Genomic DNA, 12872 nt, shown 5'->3' with positions numbered 1-12872 from the left:
GCACTGTGCCGCCACCTTTGCTCCCCCTCTGGCCTTCCATCTTACTTCTGGTTAAAAATCTCAAGTGATAATGAACTCAGTCCCTCTCACATTTTTAGGTAACTCAAATTCTTAGAGAGGTCTGGTTTGCATTGCTGCCTCTACTAAAATGGCACTAAAGATAGGTGACTAGTAACCGGGGAGTCTACTTTGATCTTTCCTGTAAAAAGCATAACGTAATACTATTTCGTAATTGTTGGAAATAGGCTATATGACAGGAAACAGCAAAAATGGGAAGCATGAGAGTGAAACAAAGGCAGGGGTAATACAGTCGAAATTAAATTTCCTTCCAGCTAGCAGCCCACGGATAGACGCCTGAGACATGCAGAGTGTGACCTTCCTTGAGGAACTCATGGCTGCCTTCCTTCATGTTTTTGTCTTTTTAAAAACTAAAACTAACCTTATCTTAAGTGTGGCTAGCTCCTCATGGCCCTGAAAACCTTGCTTCCAAATTCCTTAGAGGCTTACGCTCTCCTTAATCCCCACTAACTAAAAAATATATAATCAGCCACTTCTCCCAATCCCAGGATAGCTCTCTCTGCCCACAGGTCCTGTCCCCGTGCTTTAATAAAATCGCCTTTTTGCATCACAGGTGTCTCAAGAATTCCTTCTTTGCCCATTGCTCATAAACCCCATTAAGCAGAAATCATGCTTTTTTAAAATGATAGTTCTGTTTCTATTGACGGTTTACTGAACTAGACACTGTACTTGAAACTAAGGTAAGAAAAAATTTCAAGAGAAGCAGTGACTGGAGAAGGAAAAATCTTTAGCTACTAAAGGCACAAGTATAAAAGAAATTCTCCCAAATAATTTTAGATTTAATGCACTAATGTATGTTATTGACAATTACACACGGAAATACTCTAAGCAAACTGTCTCCCTTCATGCCTTTCATTTCTGTTCACACAAACTCCTATCCCTCTTACCTTTACCAATTTTAGTATACAAGAAGAAATAAGTGAGAATAGTATATAAGAAGCACATACTTTGAAAAATAAAAATGGAAACCTGTTTCCTCTTGCACCTTTGCTCTTGGAATATTATTTCAAAATATTTTTTTAAAATTTTTATTTATTTATTTTTGAGACAGAGAGAGACAGAGCATGAGCAGGGGAGGGGCAGAGAGAGGTGGGGACACAGAATCTGAAGCGGGCTCCAGGCTCTGAGCTGTCAGCACAGAGCCCGACTTGGGGCTCGAACTCACGGAGTGTGAGAGCATGACCTGAGCTGAAGACGGATGCTCAACCGACTGAGCCACCCAGGCGCCCCAAATTATTTTAAAATTTTATGCAGTCTGCCTGCTTTATCATAAATTTCACTTGAATTTAGTTAGATTCTGCTACCACACTGCTTGTTCTCTTGACTTATGTTATCATCATCCTTTCTCTCTCTCTCCCTCTCATTTTACTTACTTATTATTTCATCTTGCAGTTATATCGTGGTGTCTACTACCTTATTCTTTTTTGCTCAATGCCACTATTGTAGGTACTTTTCTTTGATGCAGGCAAGGCTTGGTGAATGTAAAGACAGTGCGCATGAGTGATGTTTCAGTGAAACCTTATAGGAAAAATAAAAGTCGAAGTAGAAAAGAGGTATAAGAAACATTTTAAGAAGCACTAAAAATACTCTGACATCGAGGTAAAAAAGTGTGTGGGTGTTTTAAAGACAGAAAGGCCTTTGGGGATAATGTCTTTATAATGAGGTTATTAAAAATAGCCTCATCCCTCAAAATAGAAAATTAAAATGTCAATCTTAAAAATATAGTAATATACGTATATTCTGACCATAATACTTTATCTTTTTACTTGCTGTAATACTATTGATAAAATATTTAAAGCTATATGGTTTGAAAGGTATTCTAGAACCTATTCTATCTATTTTAGGTATGATAAAGCTGGCATCTTATTTCAAAAGCCCTAAGAATTGGGGCGCCTGGGTGGCGCCGTCGGTTAAGTGACTGACTTTGGCTCAGGTCATGATCTCACTGTTTGTGGGTTCGAGCCCCATGTCGGGCTCTGTGCTGAACATTTGCATGAAGCCTGGAGACTGCTTCAGATTCTGTGTCTCGTCTTCTGCCCCTCCGCCAATAGTGCTCTGTCTCACTCTGTCTCTCAAAAATAAATAAATGAACGAAAAAAATATATTAAAAAAAAGCCCTAAGAACAAAAATTGCTAATAATTCCTTCTCATTGGATGTTTGTTCCAAATTTTTAGGGATATAGATGTATCAGATGATTTGTTAATATGAAACAAAAATAAATGTCATCTCTACAGCTTTGTAAAAGATCAGAGGCAACACATTCCTGGAACCTGGGCTAACTTTTAGAGTCCATTTTCTGCTTGGTTCCTGACATACACACCTGTTTTTCAATACCACCTAATAGATTCTGATCCTGAAGCCCAATCTCCCAGCAGACTCATTTGCATAGAAGGTCTGCTGGATGCTGCTGAAGAGCATGGGACTTCCAAAGTCAGTCACTTCACTCAGCTGCTGCTTCGGAAGCACACGGGGAATAAACTGCAGCCGGTCTTATCACCCCACAACCCGGAAGACAGTGCTGCCCTGAGAGTTTAGAGGTCGTACTCTTCACCCTCTAAAATACACGTCCAAAGTCTATGTGCTGGCTTAATCATTCCTTACCAGTGAGGTATATAATAGTTGGTAGCAAAAGAAATGATGAAATACATTTCTGTTAAATGACGTCGTTTGGCACTGGGGAATTTGACATAAGCCATAGATAGAGATGTCTGGCTGCCGTGCAGAGGAATGACACCCCGGGCCTGGCAGATCACAGTCCATAGGCATGCTTGAAAACCGTGTTTGCCTTTAAGAGAGAGCCCTGTCGCCTGGGAAATTTGTAGAATGCTTTCTTATCTCTATTTATGTCAGAAACCTACTTCCTGAAAGCAATGAGCTAGATCTTAAAAAGAAACAGCGTGAGCCAAAGGCAAACCAGAAAAAAGAAAGCTAGAGACTTCACATGTGTTCCCACCAGTATTTAGAAGAGGATGAGACAGTTGTGCTTTGGGAGTGATGGAAAAGGGAGCTCCAACCAGGAGACAGTGCTTTTGAAAAGACTTCCCCTGTGTGGCTGGCATCGAGGTGGATTTATTGTTATTAGTGCACATTTCTAAGAAGACTCTTGAAGCTTCACAGCATTGGGGGCCTTTCAGATGGACAGATCAATGTGGTTGATATGACAAAACCGTATCATATGGTTCCTGCTTTTGTTCCTGCCTAACACTTACTTGTAGGGTTAAACAGGGCATAGAGCTGCTCACTGCATTAAACAAATAATGTCTTTTATTGTTTATTTATTTTTGAAAGTGAGAGAGAGAGAGCAAGTAGGGGAAGAGCAGAGAGAGAGAGAGAGAGACAGAATGTGAAGCAGGCTCCAGGCTCTGAGCTGTCAGCCCAGAGCCTGACGTGCGGTTTGAACTCAGAAACTGTGAGATCATGACCTGAGCCGAAGTCAGATGCTTAACCGACTGAGCCACCCAGGCACCCCACAAATAATGTATTTTAAAACTTGCTTTCAGAGAGTTTATTTTTTGCTCTATTCTAAATGGCTGCTTTGAGCTGCCTTCAAGCAAACAGGCTAACTCACACTGGGTAAGATATCTGTATTTGTTGTGTAACAGCATAAACAGACTATACAATCCAACAGGGATAATACAAGGTAACCCACGTTATAAACTTTAAATTACATACAATTTTTCATATATAAAACCTATTTTATAATATGCATAAATGTGTACTTTTATATTATAACCATATATTTTTATATTTAAGAAACAAAATAAAAGCATTTCATAAACAATCTGAAAAACAGCACATTGCTCAGCTTTAGGGTATGTGTCGGTGTGTGTATATTTACTTTTGTACTTAAAAATCATATAAATGTAACAAAAGGTAGATATTGCCACTGTCTTACAAGTGTTGAAGTTCGACAACATTCTTTTTTTTTTTTTTTAATTTTTTTTTTTTCAACGTTTATTTATTTTTTGGGACAGAGAGAGACAGAGCACGAACGGGGGAGGGGCAGAGAGAGTGGGAGACACAGAATCGGAAACAGGCTCCAGGCTCCGAGCCATCAGCCCAGAGCCCGACGCGGGGCTCGAACTCACGGACAGCGAGATCGTGACCTGGCTGAAGTCGGACGCTTAACCGACTGCGCCACCCAGGCGCCCCTCGACAACATTCTTAATGTTAATCTTGTCAATTCTACCTGTATACAATAAATATAATTGCTTACACTCATTATTTAAAAAAACAAACATGTTCTGATAGTATTTGCTACAAATAGTGGAACAGATGAATTTGGCTTTGATGCTTTCAAAGGAGTATGGTCAAATGTATTCAATATTTTAATCATGTGTCTTTGTTTTGTCCTAAGTTTTTTTTTTATGCAAAGAGCTTGCTTCTTCAAGCAATTTAGAGAACACAGAAATAAGTAGAAATGTGATATTTTTCAAATCATTCATCTCAATTTTTAGGTATTTAGGATTTGTAATATATTAAGCAATCTGGATATCCTTAGGATTTTGTTGAAAAAAAAAACAGGCTAATATTTATGCACACTTTGCTATTTATCTACTTTTGCCATATATATATGTGTGTGTGTGTGTGTGTGTGTGTGTGTGTGTGCGTATATATGTATATATATATATTTATAATTGGGAACTTATCTTCATTCTATAAATATATATTTTGCCATATATATATATATTTATAATTGGGAACGTATCTTCATTCTATAAAAAGAAGACGTATAAATCATGCCAGGTAGAATATGGATATTTCCCTTTTATTTTTATAATCTTTAAATTTTATTGTTAAGCATTACCTAACCTCATGAGATTTTGAGAGTGCCTTTTTGTTTTTATGCTTCAAGGTAACTGCTAAAGCTCAGGTTTGTACTGATCCACAGAATGTCTGAAAACTTCAGCATTTGAGGTCTCTAGGACTCCTGTCTGACACAGAGTGCAGGAGTAAAGGAGACCCTGAGGCCAGTGGAAACCATGCGGGGGAGTATCTAATGTCACATGGCCATCGGCTATCTTTCTCCTGACACGGTCTCTCTGAGAGTCAGTCAAGCACATCAACTAGTACCTTGTGGAGTCAAAGCAGAGGCGAAAGGCCCCCAGAGCCAGCACATGATCGTAGCTGTGATCCTGACCAAGCTCTTTTCCGGCTGTGAAATCCCAGGTACGATGAGGTATTGCAGCCAGCGAGGTTGGGTGACCCGTGCCTGTGCTGTCACATTGTCCAGCAGAGAGGGATAAAGTAGCATTTGCTATGGGAAAGCTGTGGACAAAGTTGGGAGGGCTTTGCATTGTTGTCCCAAGAACCGACTCCTGGATCCGTGTTAATCCATATCGAACGTTAACTTTATTCTGCAAGTGAGAAACGAGTGGATGAGAATGAGTTGGGTCAAAATATTTCCTATGCTGATATGACTTTTTTAATCCTTAGATGTTTTAAAGAATATTTAATCCTTTTTCAGACAATATAAATCTGTGGGGTTTTTTCTCTTATCTCCTAAACTGATTGGCAAGTCCCTCTTCTTCATTAAGTGTCATAAAAAAGTTTAATGCTTTGAGAGTATGATTACTTTTCTATCAAAATAAACCCAGGTTTCTATTCATAAATTTATTTTCTTGTTATTTTATTATACAGATATTTAATTAAAATACAATTAAACAAAAATGTGTTAGCTTGGAAAACGACCTTATGACAAGATTTCCCTTATAAGTTGCCACTTTGGTAGAGAGAATCTTTTTCTGAAAAACTAATGACAATATGTTTATACATTTTATCATTATTTGATGATTGTTCAGGTTCACTGACATTTGAAAGTAATTAAATGGGGAAATATTAAGATATTTTCAAAACCCAAGAGTCAGATCTATTTAGGAAGAACAGTTATCTGGTTGTTTACACATGTATCAAAATATTCTTTTGGGAAAAACGCTTTCTCACTTGTAATCCCTATGTATATAAATATTTTTCTAGGAGAAAGAGATTATTAGGTATTTTTTAGAAAGTATGATTTATATAAGCAAAGGGTAGGTGAAGGATCATAATTTGGGTCCATATAAATAAGTTGCATGTAATATAGATACTTGAACTAAATATATATTTATTGTATAGTTAAATATAATGTATAATATGTTATATTTTATCTATATTTGATCTAGACTACATTTAATATATTGTATAAGTATTTACTTATATATATTTATTGTATCTCAAGAGTACCATTTACTAGCCTTCTGACCTTGAGAATACTGTTTATGCTCCCAGAGCCTCAGTTTTCCGCATCTAGAAAGAAGAGCATCACTGTGCAGCACTGTTGTTAGAAGGACGAGTTATGCCTCCCTCATTTTATGTAGTCCTAACCTCCGTTTCCTTGAATCTTATGGTCTCCACATTTTCCTTACACTGTAAAAAGGAATCAAGAACCACTGATTATGAAGTTCAAGGGATAATGTGAATGAATGAGCAGACTCGGACATAAGCAATGTGGCAGGCACGGTTTTTGTCCAACTGGTGTGTGTGTGTCCTTACTAAGCAGGAGCTTAGTCTATTTGGTGTCAATATACTTGCCATTAGGCATTGCCATAACCTAGACACTAAGTGGTGAAACATGAATTTTCAAATGATGATATAAATGTAGATTTTTAGGTGAGGCTGGAATATATCCTTTTTAAAAATTTGGCAATGAATTCAGTTATTTTAAACACAGCAAGAGCTTAACATAACATGCTTGTAAGCATAGTGGACCATTATTAACCATCTGTTTAAAGGTAGTACAAAGAAAAACTGAAATAAAGTTTTTCCTAATATTCGCAGATAAACATTTACTTTGCTTATGTCAGATGAAAATGCTTACCATTCATGTAGCTGTCCCTGTTACTTCATGATGAATACTGTCATTTTTTGTGCCTCATGGACTATTGCGTAGGAATCGAGCCGTGTCGTTTGACTGCAGCCCTCAGAAATGAGCGAGGAGGGAGTAACATACACAGATCTGAAATCAGTCCATTCAAGGCAACAGGAGAAAAGACGTCCAATGGTTAAAAGGAGAGGTAAAGGTTTTTAGTTTGTTTTCCTGATATCTGAAAACACTACGATGTCAAGTAAAAAATAGTGAAATCGTGATAATGGTGTCTGCACATATTTGATACTCTCTGTCTGGTGCTCAATATGTCAGTGGGTGTACTTAAATGTAATAAGCAATGGGATTTGTGACCACCGTAAATAGCGCTATTCATTTTAAATTCCAGAATGAGGTTCCATTTTGTTCTAATTCCGAGGCCTTTGCTGTGCTCAATGCTTACTATATATTTTGCTCTCTGATTTTGGACAGGGTTTCCATGGCATATCGTTGCATTAACCCTGGGATTTCTATGTTTGTTCCTCCTGCTGGGAATCACAGGCTTAGGATATATGTGTGAGTATCAGGCACACACATTTCACAAGAACAATGAGCCAGACTGATAAAGGAAATGCTGTAACTACTGAAAGCCTACAGAAACTTTAGAAACTATGGAGTCCTATAGAAATGGTAGTAATCATGATGCTGTTGATGATAATATTGGCGATGTGATTTTATTATTTTGCTATCACTTAACCTTTCTACCACGCAAACTAGTGTATGTGATAGCTGTGTTGGCACAAAATTTTGTACCTTGAGGCCTACATATATTATATATATTTTCCTCCTTATATTTTGTATTGGGGGAGTTTTTCCATGTGAACAGAGAATTGGAAAAATCTTGATTTGAATTTTATATTCCTTATAGTGCAACACTGCTTAAAATATAGAGGAATAAAAAGCTTATTTGTTTTCTCTATCAGTTTTTATATATTCCCTGTCAATTTTTAAACAAATGTGTATGCAACACTTGTTTTTAATATGAGTCTCCTGATGGTTATTATTCTTTGTTTCATTCTGTGAGCAACAATTTTGATTATCTTCTCTGGCGCAAGAAACAGGGATTTTAAAAAGTCAGCTCTTAATAAGATCAGTTAAAAGGGGACTTTTTTTTTTTATAAGAAGCAGTTTTAAAATGAAATATTATTAGTGCTGGGATACTGGCGTGAAGGTATCAGGTGGATGGCATATTCTATGCTGAGGTCAAGAAAGCTTTCCTGTAGGAGATAATAATTGATATGAGGTAAAGGATAGGCGGAGTTAACCAGGACACTCAGGGTAGAGAAGTCTCATCCAGGCAGAAAACAACATGAACCACAGAACATATTGATGTGCCAGGAAATTACAGCTTCCGGACAAATAAAAGAAGTAGCTAGAAATGGGTTTGACCGTCAAACCCATTTCTAGCTACTTCTTTTATTTGTCCGGAAGCTGTATAATATTAATATCATGTTAAGATACATTAGATTTGTTCTCAAAACAAAAGAAACTTGGAAGATTTGGGATTTGGGAAAGGTCAATCTGAATCAACTGGAAAGTGCATGGGGGGACAAAATAGGAGAATGTTTCAGGATTAAGGGTTAGTTAGAATGACTGAATTAGTGCTATGAAAGAAGTAATAAAGGGTTAGGGACCACACTTGAGAAATATTTAAAATGTAGAATTGCTAAGATGTACATTTTATTGAGTGTGTGAGGCAAACAAGTGAATCAGTGATTCCATTGACATGAAGTTTATACATCTTGGCAAATATATTCCATTAAATGTTATAGAAATTACAAGAACAGAAGGCTGTGATTTGGGATGTGTATGCGTGTGTGTGTGTGTGTGTGTGTGTGTGTGTGTGTGTTTGTGTGACTGTGTGGGTGCGTGCATGTGAATAATGGTGAAGAGTGAGGTGCTTGTGACATATCAGTGGAGATGACCAGAAAGAATGAGATTGGTCTGTGTCTGTTAGAGTGAGCTTTGGCGGAAGACACAGATCATCAGCATGTACAGGGTAGAATTAGAAGTCTGGAGATCAAGAGAACGCCTAGATTAGAGACATGAATTGTGGATTCACCGATTATTGTACAAGTCTGGGACAAGATAGCAGAGGAAAGCAGAAGCTATACCACGCTCTATCTTGTGAACCCAGGGAGAGTAGATTATGCTAGAAGAACAAGGGTGAGGCGGGGGATCTCAGGGTAAATCAACATTTAGAAGTAGGTAGAAGATGAGTCAACAGTGGCAAGCAATGATGCTTAGTTAAACAAGTAGGTGGGAGTCCAAAACATTATGGTATCATGGAGAGAAGGCAGAGGTAGTCAAGGGCTCCAACTAGTACTGGAGGATCAGGTATTATAATGGCTAGAGATATGCTTATTAAATTTGGCAAGAGAGAGGCCGAAAGGATATTTTCTAGAGTAGCTCCAGTGGGATAGTGGGTATGGTCAAAGCCTGACTGTAATCGCTAAACTCATTCAAACATTAGGAAGCAGAGACAGTGAATACAGAAAAGTATTTTTTCAATTATGACTAAGTGAAACATTTACCAAGCCTTGTAAGTTAGTGGATCTATACGATCTCGAACATTGTTAAAGGGAGTATAACCTGATACAAGCACTTTGTCAGTTTGGTACTATCTTCTAAAACTCAACATGATTCAGTAATTCTCACCCTAAGTGTATATCCAACAGATATACTTGCACATACACAGAAATGAACTTCTACAGGACAGTTTGTAGCAGTGCCATTCACAACGTCGAACATCTCACAACTACTCAAATGATCATTGATGGGAGAGTAATTGAGATCTCTGCAATTGATTTGCCAATGGAATGTATGTGACAGTCAAGACAACGACAATGGTATCCAACAATAGGCATGAATTTTAGCAAGAGCATATGAAATGGAAAAAGAAAGCAAGAGCACAAAAGTTTGTGCATGTCACCATACACTTTTATAAGATGAAACAGTGCAAAACAAATACAATAAATAGTAATATTTCAGGAAATACACAAAGAGGCAATAACACATTATATAAAATATATGAAGGGAGTAATTGAAATGTGCATTAGTTATAGGATGTGAGAGAAGTAGGGAGATGAGATGAAATGACTATAAAGTAAATAAATGTAATGGTGAAGGTCCTGGCTACAATTTGGGGTAGCTAACAACTTGTTAACTAAGGAAGAAAAACCAGTTCTGAGAGCAATGTGGTAAGTGTCTCATGAATGAAGGAATGTGAACAATCTTATGTTAGCACCCAATCTGAGAGTAAAGAAAAGAACTCTGTTATAAACAATATGTAAAGAAAGGACAGGAACTTTGTGGCAAAGCTGACTTGAGATGATCATATGCAAGAGAAGGGAACCATGAGAAGGAAACTGTGGAGGGTTCAAGAGAGAAATTGACAGTAGGAGATCAAGATCACCAAAGATTCGATATAGGATGAAATCCAGAGCAGGGGTGAGAGTTTCACACTTGTTCAATGCAAAGCACATTTTTTTCTGGGGTAGAGTGAGAGATACCTGTGTATCTATAGGAGGAGGTGCAGGAAGGTGAGGAGAACGTATCCATGCTGGTGACGGTTTCCATGCGAAGGAGCAGATGAGGCCATGTTCTGAGAGGGAGAGTCAAGGAGGTGCTCCAGATAATTTAGGCAATGTATAAATACTTGAAATAGCAGTTGAATTGAGAAAAGAGCGTGATTCAAGAACTAACTGTGTTATAATGAGAGGTGAAATGGTGAAGAAAATCTAAGCATTGGTCAGCATTAGTTTGTATGTGTACAATTTTGTGATCTTTTTTTTTTCACTTGAGTTTCAGAACCTGGAGGGGAGATGAGATGGTGAATGACAAGTGTGCTCCAAAATTGGCCATTTTATACATTAAAAAAATTTTTTTTTTAAATTTTCAAGGAGGCTCCCCACCCAAGTTGGGTCTGACCTCACGACCCTGAGATCAAGAGTGGCTTGCTCAGTGCAGTGTTAGCCAAGAGCCCCAGTGAAGCTGGCTATTTTAGATGTGTGTAAAGACTATGCTGCAAGCTTCTTGGTGGTTCTGCCAAAATTGGTTCTGTACTACGTGTCCTTGGATGGACAAAAAGGGAAGGACAAGGGAATTGATTGGTGCCAAGAAATGGTAGTATTTAGGTACAGGAGGTCTTAATGTGGGTGGTTTTTTAAATGGTTTTTATTTATGGTTGAGAGAAAGAGATAGATAGAGCACAGGAGGGGTGGGGGGTCACAGGGACACAGGGAGAGGGGGACAGAGGATCCGAAGTGGCCTCTGTGCCGATAACAGTGATCCAGACACGGGGTCCAACTCATGAACCGTGAGATCATGACTTGAGCCCAGGTCAGACGCTTAACCACCTGAGCCTTCCAAGGAGCCCCTTAAGGTGTCTTTTCAATTCAGATCCAGTATAGGAACACTGGAATGGATGACTGAGTTGAGCAGTAGTTATACTTATTGCAATGGAGTACATCAGGAGACTGTGCAATTGATGTTGGAGTTTTACAGGTGGATGTTGCATTTGGTTCAGTGATGGGTGGTAGAGAGCTGGAAATGACGATTCCTAGCTGCCTAACAAATCCTTAAGGGACCTTTCATTTCGTGTTTGTACACTTAAAGAGCCATATACTACGTGATTTTACACTTTTTCATTTGTGAGTTTGGAGAAGATACTGCCAAATTGCTCAGAGATTTTTCACTTACTTTTTGCAAATTAGAAGTCGCCATGTGTGCTCTTCCTCTATGTATACTCAGTGAATTAATTATAAGCTTGTACTAGAGGAGAGTCAAATCCCTGGTGTTTAGCTTCCTGTGCAAATACTACATGCTAAATAAAATACTGGCTACTTCATTTCACCAACTTTGTAATCATTATTTGGAGAGTAGGTGGCATAGAAACTAAAAGTATATTTCATTTCCTGTTTACATTTCTGTTTTATAGAAGTTGATTCCTCTCTCACGTACGTCCAAAATAATGTATGGCAAGTTATCATTTTATTTAAAAATCTGTTTTATGTTCTGACACTTCGACATATTGTAACCTGGCATTTTCTCTGATCGTACTTTCAATTAGTCAGCGCCACTTACTGTGCCATTTAGAATTAGAGTAAGTGATTGTAATAAAATGATCTATTGCAAGCGTTCAAGACCTTAATTTTATAAAATGAATTGAAGTTTTTCACAGGTGTTCTGGAGAAATCAGGCAAGATATGAAAACACTAGAAGACAAGAATGCTTCCTTAGCAGAAGTTGAAGATCACTTAATTTTACTACCCACTACAGGTATGTACTGAATGATTATACTGATAGTTTACAGTTGTTTCCTGGATGGAATTATCTCATTCTGTTCCATTTTAATGTATCATTTTAAAACTTTACGTTGTATTTTGTCAAGTCCTTTAATTTTGCTCACTTTTTAAAATTAAATCCATTTTCTTTCTTCTAGCTAATTGAACTCTTGACTTTCACAAAGTCATGTTGACTTGATAATTTCTGCTTGTGGATGAATTTTCTCCAGTCTATTTCTCTTGGAATTAATACCATCCTCTTATATTCATTGAGGTGGATTTCTCCACAAGGGAGAACTGCTTCCTATTTTAGCAGATTATCTGTACTTGGGAAGTCAAGATTTCTCAGTGTCATCTTAACGATGGTCTGATGTCTGTCAGTCTCTGGCTCCACAATTTGACCCCAAAGCTATTCTCAACATGAGGCTTTTGGGATACAGGAGAACCACCTATTTTTTAGTCATTCAGTCTGGTGTAAGAAAGATGTATGCATACATGTATGTGTGTGTGTGTGTGTGTGTATATATATATATATATATATATATATATATACACATACATAAAGAAAGCATAGGTCTCTAAGTGGTCTTGTGGTTGAGGATCATGT

At 37.7% G+C, this 12872-nt stretch overlaps 1 protein-coding gene across 1 annotated transcript in view; it reads left to right on the top strand.

Moving 5' to 3' along the window:
• The window catches only part of LOC123591787 (NKG2-D type II integral membrane protein-like), a 64782-nt gene that overhangs the window by 38187 nt on the left and 13723 nt on the right, over window positions 1–12872 (top strand). Inside the window, exon 4 of the mRNA XM_045466459.1 lies at window positions 12153–12260. Within this exon, the coding sequence (XP_045322415.1) occupies window positions 12153–12260 (108 nt within the window). The remainder of the gene's footprint in view (window positions 1–12152; window positions 12261–12872) is intronic.

Source organism: Leopardus geoffroyi, chromosome B4 (assembly GCF_018350155.1).
Source record: "Leopardus geoffroyi isolate Oge1 chromosome B4, O.geoffroyi_Oge1_pat1.0, whole genome shotgun sequence".
NCBI lineage: Eukaryota > Metazoa > Chordata > Mammalia > Carnivora > Felidae > Leopardus > Leopardus geoffroyi.
Note: the sequence above shows the minus strand (reverse complement) of the source record. Positions and strands in the feature narration are given on the sequence as shown.